Source organism: Beta vulgaris, chromosome 7, assembly GCF_026745355.1.
Source record: "Beta vulgaris subsp. vulgaris cultivar EL10 chromosome 7, EL10.2, whole genome shotgun sequence".
Classification (NCBI taxonomy): Eukaryota; Viridiplantae; Streptophyta; class Magnoliopsida; order Caryophyllales; family Amaranthaceae; genus Beta; species Beta vulgaris.
Window position 1 is genome coordinate 42,948,577 of NC_079208.1, and position 20,001 is coordinate 42,968,577.

General features: G+C 35.7%; 1 protein-coding gene across 3 annotated transcripts; it reads right to left on the reverse strand.

Annotated features, from left to right (window-relative positions):
- Positions 1–6,600: 6,600 nt before the first annotated feature.
- Positions 6,601–13,828, reverse strand: LOC104899516 (5-oxoprolinase 1). 3 transcript variants are annotated; one of them, XM_057390966.1, is made up of 3 exons: positions 13,702–13,828; positions 7,823–11,708; positions 6,601–6,664 (listed from the first exon to the last, which is right to left on the reverse strand). In XM_057390966.1, the coding sequence occupies exon 2, from the start codon at positions 11,669–11,671 to the stop codon at positions 7,868–7,870; it is 3,804 nt and encodes a 1,267-aa protein (XP_057246949.1). In that variant the 5' UTR covers positions 11,672–11,708; positions 13,702–13,828; the 3' UTR covers positions 6,601–6,664; positions 7,823–7,867. The 3 variants fall into 3 exon arrangements, with proteins under 3 accessions (XP_057246949.1, XP_010685021.2, XP_010685019.2); XM_010686719.4 differs by having other exon boundaries at positions 6,601–6,669; XM_010686717.4 differs by lacking the exon at positions 6,601–6,664 and having other exon boundaries at positions 7,704–11,708.
- Positions 13,829–20,001: the final 6,173 nt, after the last annotated feature.

A 20,001-nucleotide genomic window follows, 5' to 3' on the forward strand; every position in this document is an offset into this window, starting at 1 on the left:
AGTAACAATGCTAACAATAGCAATACTTTTACAAATAAGAACAAGAATACTAACAATAACAATAACAATAACAATATATATACTAAAAGTAATAGTAGCAACAATGCTAACAATAACAATAATATAATGTGGTATATATGTATTGTGTTGTGACCATATATGATAAAGTATGAACAAACTATTTTATCAATATGTTTAAACATTTTAGTATAAAATTGGTATCAAAATAATCGTAAAACCAATCTAATATTGCATTGTATTAAGTATAAATTAGTATAATGACTTTTGATATGTTATAAAATTATAACAAATGACAATCATATGTTTATGACTATGATTCATATGAGGCTTAAGTAATTATAATGAGGGTTTATATATTGTACAATAATAATAAACACAACAACAATTTATATAAACGAGTAAAGTTACTGAACTAAGACATAGATTATTGGCTAAGGGCTTATTATTGCATTTATGTGTTACTCCAAATAGAGTATATAATTAAATAATATAAATTAAAATCACTAATGATCAATCATCAAACGATTAAGTCAAATCAACTTGTGTGAACATTTAGTTACAAGTTTATCTTACTAAAATCACAACTTCTTCGGTTCTTTCTAAAATTCTAACTTGTTAAAAATCAAAATCAAGATTATTTGTTAGCAAGGTTAATCTACCATAAGCTAATAAGTTAATAAGTACTTACTTCGTTAAAAAAGTTGTTACTAGATAAGATTAATGAATGTACCAATATATAATATAAGCTAATTGAAGATAATAATACACTATTTTAGGCAATAGTTTTCATGTGAATGCATTTCGAAACAATTAACATGTATTTGAATTGAAATAACTTTTTATTTCACAATATTAATGAATGCAATATTTTAAGTCGATAATCTAAGTCAATGTAATACTACATATAAGTTCACTTAAATAAATATAATCATACTATTACTTAATTGCTTATAGACTAATAGTAGTATAAATAACGCTATAAGATCTAATTAAAAATTAGAAACTCAATTCATAACTCTAATTAAATAATAATAATAATAATTATTATTATTATTATTATTATTATAATTGTTATATTATGCTAATTAATAAACGATAGTTAAACTTAAATATTAATCATAATAATTTCAATAAAAATAACCAAAATTTCACATTATAATTAATAAAATAATTAACTAATAATTAAAGTTAGTAAAAGTTACTAAACCAAGACAAGTATTAGCAAGATTATAGGAATATAAGATTACCAATCATGTGCTAGGTCATTAATCCATGTGCTAGGTCATTCTCTTTTCCTATTGGCCAAAAAATAATATTATGGATCATGAATTAGAACCATTGATTTAAGAAGGATCAATATCTAACCATCAATCTCTCAAACCCATGCATCTCTCCCACTTCCATCGTCTCTCTCCATCACTCCTCTCTACAACACTAATCCTGATTCCTTCTCCTCAATAGGGCCGTTCCTGACATTTTATAGGCCCAGAGCGAAACTAAATTTGAGGACCTCTTATATATGGTGGCAGAGCAAAATTTTTGTCACTAATAGTACTTCCTTTGACACTTACATGGAAAAATAAGTACACTATTCTTAGGGGATTCGAACCTATCTCTTCTACACTACAAGTATAAACGAACCACTGATAAAAGGTTTTTAGTGTGTCGTTAAGGCACCAAAAATCGTTTTTCAAACAATACTTATAAAACCTAACAAGAAATCACTAAGAAAATAGTAAAGGCAAGTCAAGGGTCGATCCAGAGGGAAAATAGGATTAGTTAAAGTCTATCAAGTCTAAATTACCTAATTGAAAGGTATTTGGGGGTTTGAAAAGTTTTGGTAACAACTATGACTAGCTAAAAACTAGAAATAGCAAAAAACATGAGTTTAGATATCAAATAGGAAGACACTAGAGTTATGGTTACTAGTATGAATAAGAATGGACAATGAATGTTAATGCGATTGTGATGTACAAAGATGATTATGCAAGGTTTAATTTCCCTCTAAAATACTCGAGTCATCTCTCGAATGGTCCTCAAGAATAATCACTTAATCAATCAATTAAATCCTCTCTCGAATGGTCTTTAGTCAAGTGATTAAGAGATTTGATAAAGCCGGAAAATCCCTAATAAAGGACCCCCTTAATTTCTACCCAATATCTTGGCCTAAAAATTACGTTGATACTTGGGGATGATAAAAGAGTTCAAAATTCGAAATAAGAATATTTGAATTCAAAATACCAAAGTATAAATGTGATCAATATCTATCCTAAGGTTTCAAAACACCAAGATCAATGCATAAACCTCTTTAAAACATCACAATCTCATCAACAAAATATTTAAAACCCTAATTCATACTTTCACCCTAACCCTAGATATGACACTACTCACTAATTATGGATTCTAAGCAATTAAACACAAAATCTATGACTAATCTAAGACTAAACATGATTAAGAGATAATTAAACTAATAAAAATCACAATTATGAGACTACGAGAATGAAGATCTAAGAATAACTAAGAACACGAAGAGAATGAAATAAAAACTGAAACTTCAAATTAAATTCAATGAAAAGTACCTTCAATGTTATGGGAATCACAAACTATGATTGTCAAATCTCAATAAAACCCTATTAAGGCTAGAATAATAAAGCCTAGTATGAACCCTAAAAAAATACTCTCTCCAAAAAACTAGAATAATAAAGCCTAAGTCCAAACTAAAAAACAAAAATATCGTTTTTAATGAAGGCTCGATTTTTTATTTTCGGAAACGAAGGGTGCGGGCTCACCAAGCAGAGGTGCCGCACCAAAATCAGGTGCAGGCGCACCTCACCCTTCGGCCTCAAACTTGGATAATTCAACTTAAAACAAGCATAACTTCTTCGTTTTATATCCAAATCAAGCTTATGACCAATCGTTGGAAAAATATCAAAACGAGCTTTCACCTCCAACTAGGATTAACTTCATCCGATTTTTTGTTTTAAAGTTATGTCCATTTGAAGCTCTCTGTTCAAGATTCTATTGTGTAATGTGCTCCTTTGTACGAGCGGACATGGGGAATGGTGCAAGCGCACCATTTCTCAATGTGTGCTTTGTTTTTATTGCTACCTTTTCCAACTTTACAAATTGTAGCCATCTTAGTAGTTTCACCTATATCAAGAACATGGCAAAACAAGGTGAAAGCAAATGTACTAGAAATTCGGTCAAAAATGACTAAAAATCTAGCAAAATGTCACTATGATCAAGTATGATCAAGTGAATGAAATAGAAGGGGAAAGGGAGAACAAAGAGGGAAGAAAGAGGATAAAGAGGATCAAAATGAGCTAAAAACAGTCCATAAAGTACGTTTGAAACGCACTTATCAACCACCAAACCAGACATCATTTTGCTGAGTATGGTTGTTGTTTTTTCCATTTATTACAAGCATAAAATCAAAACTGCACCTTTATATTGATGGGCTGGGCGGTTGCCCCTCAAAACAACCCCCAAGACCGGGCCTGCTCCTCAGCCTACCATCCCCTCAACCACCCACTCCTCTCTCGCCACACTCTCAACCACCCCACTCCGTCGCTCGTCGAAGACTCAATCGCCACCCTCATCCTCGCTCGTCCATCCTCGAAGGCTCTCCACAATCTCTCATCCTCGCTCGTCGCTCGTCGAAAACTCAACCACCATCTTCGTCGAAGACTCATACACCATGTTCGTCTCAACCTAAAGTTGTTGTGTTTTCGCACTAACACCCTCTCGTCTTCGCCGTTGTTCTGCTATGATTTTTCGAAGTTGAAGCTTTGGTCAAGCTAGGGTTTTGGATCTCTAATTTCATTTTAATTCTTGAATGATTTTCGATTTTCATTTTTGTAGTTGTTTTTGTTAAATCTGTCAAATGTATAATGTTGTGATTTTCCCCTTGAATTATTTTTGTAATTACTCATTTCAATCTTGTTTCTCTTTGATAAGTTAGTTCATGATTCTTAATTTATTTCAATTTCTGAACATTTTTTTATCCTTACTTTAACTACATTCACTTGATTCAGATTCTATGAGTTAATTTGGTATAACAGAGACATCAATTTCTTTTTTTTTTGTTGTGAGTAATGTTTTTGTTTATGGTTTGCTGTTGAATTTGAAGCCTGGGAGATATTCCTGAATCTTATATTTGTGAGTTGCATTATACTTTACATAATTTGGAAAAGTTATGTTTCTTATGTAGCATACAAAGGTTTTCATTGCTACAATTGTTGATACAAGGTATAACTACAACTGGATCGGATCACATCGAAGGTCTTGTTCTTGGGTTTTCCTAACTTGAGGTTGTAATTTATGTAGATGAGATCGTTCAGTGCTTCTTTGTCGATTTCATTCCTCTTCTCAGAATTGTATTTGATGTAACGTATTCCATTGCTTCTCGAATGCTGAAGGATTGCAAACTTGGCTTAGGATTCTTATGGCTACCTTTTGCAATACTGGTGCCGAACCCCCATATTGCTCCCACCATTCTCTAGACATTAATTAATGTTGTCGGTTAGATTAGCTTTTGTCATTTACTTTATATGCTTGCTAGAATAATTTGATAGCAATGGTACTTTAATGCAGAATTTTTGATGCATGTAAATATCATTTGGTGACCTTGTTGTTGTATGAAGTAAAATAATTTGATAGCATGTTATTTTATGTGGTTCAACAGAATTATATTTGAATTCGGGTCACTCATAAGTAAATCGGGTTCAACTGAGTATTTCTTGGGCCTAACAAGTTTAGGGTTAATGTGTGGTTGAAATACGACCGGGTTCGAGTTTAAATGCAGGTTTGTATTGTCAAGTCAGAATATTTTCTTGCCGGGTCGATCAACAGGTATGGGTAATTCCAAGTTAGGTTTCGGTCATGTTTGAAAACTAATCCTCACAGGTCGAACCAGGTTCAAGTCAGGTCAGTATTAGGTTAACCCAGCGGTCAGATTTGTTTCTGACACCACTAGGTAGAACCATCCTTTTTTTCAATTCAGTGGAACAAAGAAAAAATGTCGTACTAAAAATATGATTCGGTTCATACTATAAAAATTCCAAAATTTTTATACTTTTGAGGTAAAATGGTAAAAAAATAATAAATGAATATGTGGGCAATAAATAAAAAGACCCAAGAAATAGTAGTGAAGTGAGGTTGAGGTGATGGAGTAGTGGTGTCGCCTCCCATCTCTTCGGGTCTGTTTGATTCAACTTACTTTGTCTTATATTATCTGATCTTATCTTATCCAATCTTATTTTTTTCTAAAATGAGTGAAGATAAGTTTATCTTATATTATCAATCTTATCTTATCTTATAAGATCTTAAATAAGTTAAAATAAGCTGAACAGAATATGACTTTATCCATGAGGTATAGGGATCAAACCTCATGGGACTTATTTGATCAATTCCCCATATTCCCCCCTCAAGTGAGTCCCCTTTAGGGATGGCAAATGGGCGGGGCGGATGCGGATACCCCTAAATCCACACCCACCTTCACCTAAATTTTCCATACCCACCACCTGCACGCCAACCATGGCGGGTACAAGTTTCCATATCCACCTCCGCCCACGTGGGTATAAGGCTATACCCACATCCGCTCCACCACCCAAGTGGATATCCATTACCCACTTATACCCGCCCATCACCCAGGTGGATTTCCACCCGCCCACCTGATTTATTTTCTATATATAACCTATTATATAAATTAATTATTAGAAACACCCATTTCAAAGAAAAAAAGGTACACATTCTTTGTCATACATAAAGTGTAGTAGTTCAACCTCAAGAATAGTTGAAAATTGTTCCAAATGGAAATACAAAGTTCACAAAACACTAACAAACAAATACAATTATACAATACAGTTTCATTGTTACTAATAAATCTCAAGAAACATCAGTCAATTCAACTTTACTTTCATCCTCTAAATCTTATATCTCCATCATCTTTTTAGATTTATGAACATAATTCTTTATTTTATAAAGGGTAAATTAGTAAATATTATACGGGGCGGATGGATATGGGGCGGGGCGGACGGATATGGGGCGGGGCGGACGGATTTGGGGCGGATGTGACCTCATATCCACCACCCACCCACTACCCATGGCGGATTTGACTTTTCGTATCCATACCTACCCACTACCCACCAAAGTCATATTCATACCCGCCCCAACTGGGGCGGATGCGGTGCGAAACCTGCCAAATTATACCCACCTGCCATCCCTAGTCCCCTTCATCTTACCAAAAAAAAAAGAAAAAAAAAAGAAATAATAATGAGTAAGAATCAAGGTTGGCCACCAAGCAAAGCTTGGCCTAGTGGTAAAGGTTCCGCCTAATGATAAAGGTTTGGCCTCATGACTTAAAGGTCATGGGATTTAAACCCCACTAGAAGCTCTTTGGGGGTGAGGTTTTTCTTACCACCCCCTCCCTCCCAATGAATCTGACATGTAAATCTGACTTGTTAAACCTAAGTGAGGTATCAGTTCAATAGGGTTCTACATCTTACCTATCAAACGAAAAAAAAATCAAGGTTGGCCTAGTTGGTCGGTTGGAGGCCCTCCTTCCACCTTTGTGACAAGAGTTCGATTTTTTCCCCTTGTAAAATGAAACCCCCAGTTTCCCTCTTTGTGCAAGAGATATCATCTTACCTTAGAAAAAAAGATAGCCAAGTTAGAAAAAATTGAAGCCAATAGCCCCTAGGCCTCCCATCATTTGGTCCAAAGTATTGAAATATATCCCCAAAACTGATAAATCATTGCTCAAGAGTCAGCACACAGTAATAGCAGCTGCATGAGATCTAAAACACATGCAATGCACATCTATATAGCACGGAAATAGCTGGGATTCTAGAAACAAAAATGTCTCAGAAATCTCATATTGCAACCATTTTTGGGCTTCATTCACGGAGACAATTAGGGTTTTCGGAAATGAAAACATTGCGGAAATGAAGAAACCTTTAGACTATATGTGCATCATAGCACACTAGAATACTAGATGAGCACCTCCATATAGTACTCTAAACGCATCACAAGTTGTTATGCTCAAGTACAAGAACAATCAGCATTTCAGAGAAAGAAGAGAGAAAAAACAAGTACAAGTGCAGCCATGAGGGCACTACTAATGCAACACTATAACAGAGACTCAACAGTATTGTTCCGGTGGAAAACCCAACAGAACCAACCTTCAGACCAACATTCCATGCAGACAATAGCAAGGCTTTGAAGACCCTCTCATTGTAAAATGCAATACAAACTCGATATTTCATGGACAAGATTTGCAAACATTCCCATAAATCATAAGCAATACCATGTCAGATAAGATTCACACCCTAAACAAGGTGGGAAGAAGGCAGGAAGAATTGCTACCCTCAGTTTGGGGTACTAAGGAATAAGGATAACTTATACTTGGGTAATAAACTAATAATTCCCTCTTTTCTCCCGTCTCATTATTCCAATACTAGTTTTTTTCCCCTACCACCCCCTCAACTCATTTTCATGCTCTTTGATATATCTCCTATTACCCCATTGTTATCCTCAATCCAAGCATGCACTAAGTACAACCATTAGCTTAAATCTCATTGCAACTTGAAAGATGGACTTCTGCTTAAATATGCACCACACAAAGTGGACAAAACAGTTATATGGGAATAACTCATAAGGCATGTGATATTCTTCTCAAACAATTAGCAATAAAAATGTTCATTATTCATGTCTTGCTATTATTTTCACCTTCATGAAGGAAAAAAGAAAAAAGTTTTCTTGCCTCTATTCATGTCATCTATTTCAAGTAATGCACACTTACCTTTGTTCAGTACGCATCCAAAGTTCTACAGGTATCATCTAACTTTTATAGAGGAGAACCGTATCCACCTCCACCAGGAGTTAAAATAACAACAGTATCTCCACCCTGTACATGAATGGTATTTTTGCCTCCAAGATACACTTTCCTCTTATCTCTAGTAATTAGGTAATTAGTGCCACGGGCCCCGTCGTGTCCTCCTTTCAATCCTCTCGGAGCATGAACACGTCTTTCGGAAAGAATGCTCACAGTGACTGGCTGTCTGAACTCAATCTCCCTCACAAGCCCATCTCCTCCTCTGTGAACCCCAGCACCTCCACTATTCTCCCTAAGCCCAAATTTGTGCAGAATTACAGGGTACCTCTGCTCAAAAATCTCAGGATCGGTCATGCGAGTATTTGTCATGTGACACTGGACCCCACTAGTTCCGTCCCAACTTGGACCAGCTCCACACCCACCTCCGATTGTCTCGTAGTAACCAAATGTGTCATCCCCAAAAGTCAGATTGTTCATGCAACCTTGAGAACAGGCACAAGCCTGGAACGCGGAGAGTATGACATCAGTGACTCTCTGGGATGAGAGAACATTGCCTCCCACCACTGCAGCTTTGTCACTTGGAGAAAGAAAAGAGCCTGGAGGGATATAGATTTTGACAGGGGTAAGACAACCTTGATTTAGAGGAATGTCAACGTTAACCAAACAGCGGAGGCAATATATGACTGCAGCGGCCGTAACTGCTTCTGGTGCGTTCCAATTGCCATATACTTCCGGGCTTGTTGAAGAGAAGTCAAACAATGCTTCTCCACTCTTTGAATCAATTGTAAGTTTCAAATGAATTGTAGAACCATCGTCCATGTAATCTTCTTCTTCAATGGTTATACTGTCTCCTGTTTCAGGCCCACTAGATGCTGATGATACTTTAGCAGCCACTGATTTGAGCATTTCTCTGACGGCTTCTTCTGCATTAAGCTGTACATATTTCATGTATGCGTTTACAGTTTCCAGACCATACTGGTCAATAAGCTCTTTGATAAGTGAAATGCCTCTTTGGTTAGCAGCTACTTGTGCATGGAGATCTGATAAGTTGTCTTGGAGCCTCCGGGTTCCTGGGATTTTATGAGCAGGATCGTCAGAGCATGGGTACCGAAGAAGTTTGACAATACCTTCCTCTTGAAACACGCCCTTCTCCACAAGCTTGAAGGCTTTGATGGCTGCCCCTTCTTCCCATATGGCCTTGGAGAAAGGGGGCATGCTTCCAGGAGTGATTCCTCCAATTTCGGCATGATGTCCCCTACTAGCCACAAAAAACACCAATTTTCCATTATCAAATACAGGAGTAATAACAGTTATATCAGGAAGATGGCTACCCCCAGCACATGGATGATTGGTGACCAGCACATCTCCTTCATTTAGATTATCACCCCAGTACTTCAATTGCCAACAAACAGTACTTGACATAGCTCCAAGATGCACAGGAACATGGGGGGCGTTAGCAACAAGCCCTCCATCAGGATCAAAAAGAGCACAGGAAAAATCCAGTCGTTCCTTTATGTTTGTTGATATTGAAGTCCTCTGTAGGGTTCGTCCCATCTGCTCAGCTATTCCCATAAACCTGTGACTGAAAATTGAAAGCTGTACTACATCTGCAACTTTTTCTGAAAGTTTTGATATGTTTGAAGTTGAGCTTATCTCAATTCTAATGTTTCCGTAATTTGTTATCATAGCTTTACAATTTGGCTCCACAATCAGTGTACTATTACCATTCATGATAATAGCAGGGCCAGAGATGGTATGGCCATAACCCAGCTTTTCGAGCTTGAACAAGGGTGTTTCTTGCCAGCCGTCTTCAAAATAAACCTTACAAAGACATTCAAATTTTGGACTTCCTGAAGCAGGGTCCTGAGCTTTAGGTTTCAAGATATTAGTGACTCCTATACCACGAACTCTTACATCGCAAACAAGGATGTTCCTGTTTTGTAGATTGAATCCATATTCCCGCTGAAAAAGCTTCACAAATTCAGTAGTGTAGTCAAATACTGATTCATCATCATTTTCTTGTCTTTTGACCATGATGGCTGTATCCGTGCCCTCGTATCTCAAATTCAAATAAGTCTCAGTTTTGATGTTCTCTTCTCTAAAGCCTTGTTCTTGCAGCTTATGTTTCACCTGCTGTAGCAACTTGGCTTCTCTATGAGAGGCTTCTTGAACAGATTCAGCGCAATAAACAGCAGAATACGGCTCTTGAGTCTCTTCCACAACGTCAGCTAGTCCCATGCCGTATGCACTCAGTATGCCGCAAAACCTATGAATTAATACCTCTTTCATGCCCAAAGCCCTAGCAATAGCACAGGCGTGTTGGGGGCCAGCGCCGCCAAAGCACGCAAGAGCATGATTCCGTGTCTCGTGGCCTTTCATCTCTGTCAATTGGCGTATAGGACGACACATTGTCTCGTTGGCAACATTGACAAACCCAAGAGCTATCTCTTCAACAGACATGTCTTTTGCTGATGGATCCTGGCTCTTCCTGTGCGAATTTATTTGTTCAGCAAGCTTCTTGAACTCTTCTCTGGTTGTGCAAACATCTAAGGGCTGGTCTTCGTTGGGCCCAAAAATCGAAGGAAAATATTCAGGAATAACATATCCCAGCACTAAATTTGCATCTGTAACTGCTAATTCACCTCCCTTCCTATAGCACACAGGGCCCGGATGAGCACCCACTGATTCTGGTCCCACCTTAAAGGCTCCAAACTGGAATTTTAACTTTGATCCTCCACCAGCAGCAACAGTGTTTATGTCAAGCTGAGGGGCCTGGATAACTGCTCCTGCAATCTGAGTTTCAAGCACTTGTTCATAATCACCAGCATAACGGCTGACATCCGTGGATGTACCACCCATATCAAACCCAATAAGAGGCTTATCAGTTTCGATCCCAAACAAAGTCTGCGAGTAACCAACAACACCACCAGCAGGGCCTGACAGAACTGCTTTATGACCTGAAAATCTACTTTCCGGTGCCAGTCCTCCATCTGATTGCATAAATAGAACATTAACCTTCCCCAAGCCTTCATCAAATTTAGATATGAATCCAGACAAATAATCTTTAATAACTGGAGTAAGATATGCGTCCACACTAGCAGTTAGACCCCTCGGAACTGCTCGAACCATAGGTGTCAATGCCGAAGACAAGGATACATGTCTAAAACCCATGCTCAAGGCTAACTTCTCCACAGAGATCTCATGCTGCGGGTAGGTGTAAGAGTGCATTAAGACAACAGCCAGACAACTTATTCCCTTCTCCAACAGCCCTTTCAGCAAAGGCCTCAAAGATTCTTCATTCAATGGCTTTGCAACTCTCATAAGTTCGCCTGAAATACCTTTGACTACGTGTGCTGAGTTGACATTCTCTTCAGTATCAAGAACAAGCTCAACTCTCTCTTCAACCTCCAACACCTCTTCGTAAAGATTAGAGGGCTTGGATACAGTGAGGTCAAATATGTTTGGACGAGCCTGGTTTCCAATTTGCAGCAGGTCCCTAAAACCTTGAGTAACACATAGAGCAATCCTTTCTCCTTTCCTCTCTAAAAGGGAATTTGTAGCCACAGTTGTGCCCATTCGTATCCACTCAATTTTGTCGGTGGAAATCTTGGAGGACCGAGGGATTTTTTCCCCTGTGTATTCTTCCAATATTCTTCGAATGCCTTCAACTGGAGCATCATCGTAGTTAGAAGGATCAACGGATAAAAGTTTCATAACACGGCCTTCCGTTTGACCAGGGACTTCAGCATATACATCAGTAAATGTGCCCCCTCGGTCAATGCAAAACCTTAGTTTCTCAGAACTGATGCTGCCCATTTGGAAACTCAATATCCAATCAGATTATCCTTCAGGCCTGTTAATGCATGAAAAAAGTCATTAAATTTATGTAACCAACGGATATTCCCATGATAATAAAAATAAACTACAATCATCATAATTTTCGATCAATAAGTGATGTAGATATCTCTCTCAAATTGAAAAACCCACACAACTTACCAAAGAGCCACGAGCCAAACAACTACAATTAAAGAAGGAAGTGTTGTTTAGCTGGGAGGCAAAGGTTCATTGCTCCCTGGAATTAGAATCCACATTCAGACCATAAGACCTACGTACTCATAAGTCATAACTCAAGGCCAGCCAAAACATAGTAAGAACGGTACCAATTATGTATTTAAATCCACATTTCTTTTAGTTTTTCCATCTTTCACTTTAATATATCACCAAGATTTTTTTGCTACTTTTCCCTTTAACTCCTAGTAGTATCTATATGACAAGCACAGCTTACGATTCATACAAGGAGCAACGGAAGCCAAACCCATATATCGTTCTCTCAACATACTTGATTGTCTATTACGCTTACTGTTTTATAGTACAAGTCTACAGGGTTCAAGTACTTCTTTCGAGTACTCCCTTCATTCGATTCTAAACTACACACTTTGTATTTTGGCATTATTCACTAACTCCACTTTGACCATTGCTTGTGATTTATACGTATATAAAGAACATAGTCATGTGAGCAGTGTGGATCCAGGATCTTCAGAGAGTGGTAGTGTAATATTGAGATAGAATTAAACACAAATAATAATTGAATTTTTGATAAATGAAACTCTTCGTGACAAAATGCAACCCGCAAAAAATATCTTAAACACCCCTCATTCCTTTCCATTGCACTCATTGAGTTCGAATTGCAGATATGCCTCATTCACATATAACAAAGATAAGATGATAATACAAATGTACTATTTGAATCATAATACACTGTACACATGAGTTCTAAATGATCAGTTTCATAATATTATGAGAAATAAATGAAGCAGCTTAAACTAAGGCCTTGTTTGGTTGACATAATAATCATGGGAAGTGCAAATTCCTAGGAAGTAGAAGTATATGAAGTTGTTTGGTTGGCAAAACCATGGGAATTTGCACTTCCTAGGAAGTTCTACTTCCTCCATTGGAGGAAGTTACTTACCCAGGTCCCCCTAAATAAGTAGAGCTTCCCATAGGAAGTTCTACTTCCCATTATCAATCAAACACAATTTTACACTTCCTAGGAATTTCAAATACATGGAAAAAATAACTTCCTAGGAAGTATGACTTCCTATATACAACCAAACAAGGCCTAACTTGAAATCTAAATACTGCTATAGAAAACAAGCGATTAGAATCATGATGCACACAAAGACTAAATCTTGCTCAACAAATAACAATGACAAAAGCATTTAAGATGAAAAAACCAGCTCTTCACATGTCGATTCTGAATTGCTAAGTTATATTAATAGTTAAAGATATGCATCGGTAAACGCAAAAGTCAAACTATGTAGACAAGATTAATAGAGGTACTATTATTTTTAAAAATTTCTTCCTATTATTATAATTTGCACATCTTGGGATGAACAGTAAACAGTCTGATGAGAAAACAAAGTAAGAAATTTCAGATGTAATCCACCCAGAAAATATACATATAAAGTCAATATAGAAGTGAACTCTTAAAATCAAATTTGCAGCACTTCCATATGATTCACAAGCAAAAGCAGACTAATCTAATCAATAAAGGAAGTGGGAAACGGAAATAGCAGATTACATAAAAGTCAGCAGCAAACAAAGAATAAAAATCATATTTAATTTGGATGTTCATCCATAACATAGAACAATCAATCTTAGGGATGATTATTCAGCCAAAATTATGGGTTAATCAAGAAACTAGAAACCATTAAATCATATTAGTAAGTGAAAAATAAAAAAAGAAGGAATAAGAACCAAAATCAGAATCTGAACAACTATGATATTTGCTTGATATTAATATCATATGCGACAATGGAGGAGGAGGGGAGTGGAGAATGATATACCTGTATAATATACTGCAAAAGATGCGATTTTAGGAAGAGACTGAAATGTAGCGATTTTTATTTTTTCCGTTGCAGAGTGATGAGTTGATGACTACAAAAGCTACTTTGGTGTCATCTTTGTTGCTTTTGTTGACGCTATTATTAGTAGATTATTGAGGACATTTTTTGGAAATATTTTGTGGGTTAAAAAAATAAGAAAAATTAGCATGAATAATCTTAACTTTTACCATTCTTCTAAAAATAATCTCAACTCTGAATTATTTTAGAATAAATTCAATTTTATGAGATACCTTCCAAAATAATATGAACTATTAATTTTCAATATATTATAGACCTAAAATGGATTAATATGGACAATAAAGGTGATATTTAGTTTATTTTGGAAAGATTTTCTCAAAAGTTAAGATTATTTTGGAATAATTCAAAATTGAGATTATTTTGTGAAGACTGGTAAAAGTTAGGATTATTTATGTTAATTTCCCAGAGGTTTGTTAATTATCTCCCCAAAATTACTTAAAATCGCCACAAATCCATTTTTTCGGACTATTTTACCCTTTCCTCTTTTCCACACCATCCACCACCCCCACCACCATCCCCTACCTCTCCACTGCCACCTGTGACCCTTCACCGCCGTCACCTACCTCCCCCAACCACCACCATCACCCACATACGATTATCGCAAATTTTTTTAAGGTTTAGGCGAACGTCCGCGGTGGACGTTCGCCCCACGACCGGAATGTTTGGCCTGGACGTTCCGGCCATGGGGTGATCGTCCGTGGTGAACGTTCCACCCATGGCCGGAACGTCCAGGTTCTGGCCATGGGAAGAACATCCACCGTAGACGTTCGCCCAAGCCTAAAAAAATTTCGCGAACATCAATTGCTCAGCCTGGCCCAATCCTTAGGGACCGTTGAGTATGCGGCTCCGGAGGTGATCATGGCAGGAAGAGGTGGAGGGTACTATGGTGCGAAGGCTGATGTATGGTCATGTGGTGTTGTTTTGTATGTTTTATGTACAGGGTTTTTACCATTTAATGGAGGAAATGGTGATTTGGAGGAAATGGTGGAGAAGATGAAGAGAGGAGAGTTTAGGTTGCTTAAGAAAATGTCTTCGGGATTGAAATGGTGATGGTGGTGGTGGTGGGTGCAGGCGGGTGGTGATGATTTAAGAAAAAAAAGAGAGAGAAGGTTATAAAGGTAATTTTAACTATTTTTTAGGCGATTTTAAGTAATTTTTGGGCGATGTATAGAAGTTTAGTTTCCTTATTATCCTAATTTCGACTTTTCAAACTTCATTTTGAATTCAAGGTTTATAACTTATAACTAGAGTTTTTATGATTGAAAAAATTGACATCAATACTCAACTTCCATGAGTCTACTCAAAACTAACTTTTTATGCACGCGATGTGTGCGATGACATTTTTAGGCCTAATTATTACTAAGTAGTAAACAAAAAGAAAATGCAAGTTAGTATTCTAAGTTCACCTCCATTTTGTAAATAAGATTCTTTGAAATACAATCAAATAGTACTTCTATTTAAAAACACTTTAATAAATAAGTATACGTAATGAAAGTACCTTCGTAATTACTTTTTTGTTGACTTTAACTAATTTTCTTGAAAATCCACGCACACTCATCAGCCCAGTCAACTTCAAATATGTAATGAACGGTGTGGAACTGATTAATCTCCGTGGTCTTACTTGGTGGATGTAAAAACTATGAGTATTTTTTGAAACCGAAAACTTTCATAACTTTGTTGAAAACTGTTGCTCTTCCATTAGGCTGCAATTAATAGAGATATTAGTTTTTAGTTGTAAAACGATACGAAAAAAAAGTTTGGAATACTTGACAAACCTGTTGAAGTAGTGATTTGATTTCAGTCGGAGTACACCGCAACATGTGTTGAGTTAGGTCATTCATCAATGTTACTCCCATTCTACCACTCTTGTCAGAAATAATGAGTCGAAGCATTAATCTGTCAACGGGAAAACACAATTAATAAACATTTGTGAATATTTGCAATATATTACATTAATGTTAAAAGTTTATACCTTGGAATAGTTGCACATTTGTTAGATTGCACGTACACATTTATAGCCGTTTGGGTGATGACAATTTTTCTTAGACAACGATTACATGCTTCGTAAATAATCTATCAAGGTTGTGACTCAATACGCCTCACATGAGCGACTAATCGACAATAATGAACCTATCATAGAAAACAAAAATATTCGTTATTTTGTTTTGTATTGATAATTCCACTAAAACAAATTGAAAAGGTTTATAGTTATTTACACTCTTTATAGTAGGTAATTTAATATCCGAGTACGAATGCATTATAAATTGCAATTGATGAATGCATTGTAAATGGACATGAGCGGAAAGACGCAACCCGTTTCTGTGCTAGTTTCTCTGTGTCATACCTGAATCGACAATATGTGAGAATCAATTTGCTATATACATAATAATGGTGCGTATAAATTTTTTGATTAGTTGATTGGTGTGAAACTGAATGTTGCATACCATGCAGATAATAAAATGGTAAATTTGTTCTCTGTATTTAAGTATATTCTGCTGTGATAGCCGGTCGTAAGATATACCCCTGTTCACATAAATGATTCCAAAAATTAATCTTGGTCAGCCATATACATATACAAAATTTAAAAGCAATATCTTTGTTGTATGAAAAGGGATGTTAATCATACCGTGGTAATTTTTCAGATGAAGCCCACATGCAACAACAGTTGAATGTTGTTTCCCATAATCAAATGGTCCATCTCCGAAGACATGAACATAATCATTCCAAACAGTTAATTTGATAATGATTCACCTAGAGAGAATAAAGTTAAAAAAATCAATGCACTATAATATTAAATTGTGACATTAAATAATGAATGTGCACGTACGTGTTATCCATTATTGCAACATCTCTTTTAAAAGAGTTGTTTCCAATCGGTTGAATCGGTGATACATCAAGGGGTATTCCAATGACATCTGAGAAACGTTCACCATGCATTATTAAATATGTGTTTTCATAGTGACAACATGTATATAGTTGGAAATAAATAGACTTTACCGAATAATCTGTCACTGCAATCGACATGATGCCATAATAGAGATAATGTCACTCTCTTGCAAAAAAAAAAAGTGGGCATTGCAAGGTCATCTTGATCTTCAAGAATGACATAAGATGCATCAGTCAATAACATCTGTCTGTAATCGTCAACAATGTCATTTGTGTAATCAGCAGGCACTATCTGTACAGATTGGAGCACATAGATGTAGCCTGCTTGAAATCTCCCAAGAAATCTCTCTGTATGAGGGGACAATACAGTACATTGTATGTCATCACCCTATAAAGGCAATAATGATAATAATTATTATGGGTGTAATAATAGAAAGCAAATTTGCCAATATAATAATAGTTATTTATAAGATTTATCTCACTATCCACAAAAAGCATTTTTCAAATTTGTTTGCAAGCTCCACGATGTGTGAAGGTGAAGATATCAAAATTATGAAGCAATCGTGCTCGCACATCATATTTCCGTACTCCGCAAGGAAACAAATGAGCAAAGGGTGTACAATGATATTTCATCCTAACAATTACCACAATTACATGCAAATATATTCAAAATATCACTTTCAATTGATATTGTTAAATCTAAAACATCGCGTGCATTAAAACCATGTATAAACTACATAATATCAAAAAGTATAATTCACGAAGTATATTTGTTTGAACCCCCATTTTGGTATTGATATTATTTTTGTAATTTAAAAAGGGAAAGGGGGCAAAATAGTCAGTTCAGAAGAGGACACCATAGGTCCCCCCTTCCCTTATGTAATAGAGATAATTTAAACTTTGAAGTATTTTAAAATAACCCCAACTTTAGTGGGTACCTTTTCAAAAGTAATTCAAACTATTAACTTTCAACATATTATAAACCTAAAATGGATTAGTGCAGGCAATAAAAAAAGGTAGTTTGACTTATTTTCAAAAGGTCCTCTCAAAAGTTAGAATTATTTTGAAATAATCTAAAGTTGGGATTATTTTGAGAAGATGACTGAAAGTTGAGATTATTCATGTTAATTTTTCCTTTATAATTCGACCTAAGCAATGAATTCTAACTTAATTATGATTCAAAATGACCTGACTTGCGATATTAATCATCCAGATTTGATGATCGAGCACCACACACCCAATATGTAATGACATAAATCGAACCACACCCGACCCAAGTCGATCCGAGATCCAATTGTACATGATATAATGCAACATCTAACCAAATTCAATTGGTATCTAACTCGACTAGTATCTGATCTGATTTCTACTCAACCTAATCGACTAGGCAAATTACACTTCGATATCAATTTCACCTTATAATTATAAAAAACTGTAATTATATGGTAAAAAAAAATTATTAGGAATAACTTAAATTTTACACTAGCATGAAAAGCTTATATTGGATTGCATCCTTAATCAGCAATTTTTGACCAACTTTCGATATATTTACAAGTTACTCGAAGATGTTGACTGTTAATGTCCCATATATCTAATATAAAGTAATTCATAATATAAAGTTAATTATATAATACAAAAGTTCATATCGGAAACTAAACCATTCAAACCCTAATCAAATTAACTCGATCATAAAATTTGGTATCAAAGCTGTTGTCAGTAAAGAAAGATTATATCCAAACTTATTCTACATTTGAATCAAATAGAACTTAGCTCAACCTAATATTACTTAATTTGAGGTTGACCCTCTCCAGTCTTGGCATGAACTAAACATCCAAATGTAACTAGTTTTCATGTAAGCCCAATACAGAATTGGCATCGCCACATACTTAACCTGAGTACAAATTTACCTAACAAGATAAAGAGTATATCCAAACCTTAAATACAACCAATAATAATCCAATTAAATAAGTTCCAGAGCCAAACCGATTAGGCCAAACCTATATGCACCATATGTGAATTTGGCCTGAATATGAAAGATAGTGACTCTAGGTGACCTATTGTGACTCTAGGTGACCTATCCCTCACTAGAGCTAATAATTACACAAGCTCATCTGAATATAAGCCGATTCGAGAGGACTAATCTTTTTGCAACAAACAATGAATACTCTTTAGGTTTGTAATTTCCAATTCAATGGTAGGAGCATTCTATCAAAGAGTTCTTTGTTTCTAAAATACTCATTAGCCTTTCGTAAAGTGAAAATGGCACAATACTTATTACATGTCTCCTCGAGACACTTATAAATACAACTTTCCGTAAAATAATGTGTAATTTCTCTACATAATAAGTAAGTAAAAGCGACAAAAATAATTTTTCTTCTTTTCCTACTTTGACTTTTTACACATTTTGGTTGCGGGCTTTATAGTTTTATAATAAAGCTTCTGTGTTCCAAATTAAATATAACACTCTATCTTTTAAGTTTGTCAAGATACAATTTTATCCATAACTTCGTCCCAAGAAATACTTCTATGAAACTTAATTGATATAGGTTAGAATGGGCTAAAGTATTTAAAATTATGACCAAAGAGTTGTTCAACTCAAAAAGCTTATGAACAAGATCTAAGTGGTTGTTTGTTGTAAAGTAAATTATGTGGGCAATCAAAATTCCCATGACTTTTTAAATTGGGTAGTTGTTTGGTTGATAGGAAGTGGAGAATATGGATGCAATAAAAATTCCTGGGAATTTATTAACCTAGGCCCGACCACCTTGGTTATTTAAAATTCGCACATCAGTTCATGGGAGTGACAAAATCCTTAATGTCAACCAAACATATTAGCCAATTTCCTAGTAATTACAAAAAGAAAATAACTTCTTAGGAAATGAAATTTTCCATGAAAATTAAGTTTCCGTATTTACCAAACAACCACTTATTCTTTTTAATTATTTTGTTTTTCACATTATATAAAAATAATTAGAAACTAGTTTCCATGGGTTAAGAACATTATCATTGTGGATTCAAAATCAATCATAACATGTGATATGTACAAACAACATACAATGATATTGAAGAACATGAGGTTATTGACTATTATTCTCCTATGACCGATCATGATTTCTTGAAATGTGAAGCTTGCCGATTGCTGAAGCCGGCGTATGTTTATAAAAAATACAAAGGTATTTATCATAAGAATAACACTAAACCCGCCTGACTCCGATCCAGCAAATTTCCTATCAGATTTCTAAAAATATAGTTTCCTAAACCTGCTATTTTGGGCCAAAATGAGCAGGCTTTTCGGGCCAAAATCGGGCCGGACAAAAAAAATACTAAAAAGTCATT

Excerpts from the sequence above, each read along its gene's own strand:
- LOC104899516 (XM_057390966.1), bottom strand. The coding sequence starts at position 11,671 with ATGGGCAGCATCAGTTCTGAGAAACTAAGGTTTTGCATTGACCGAGGG.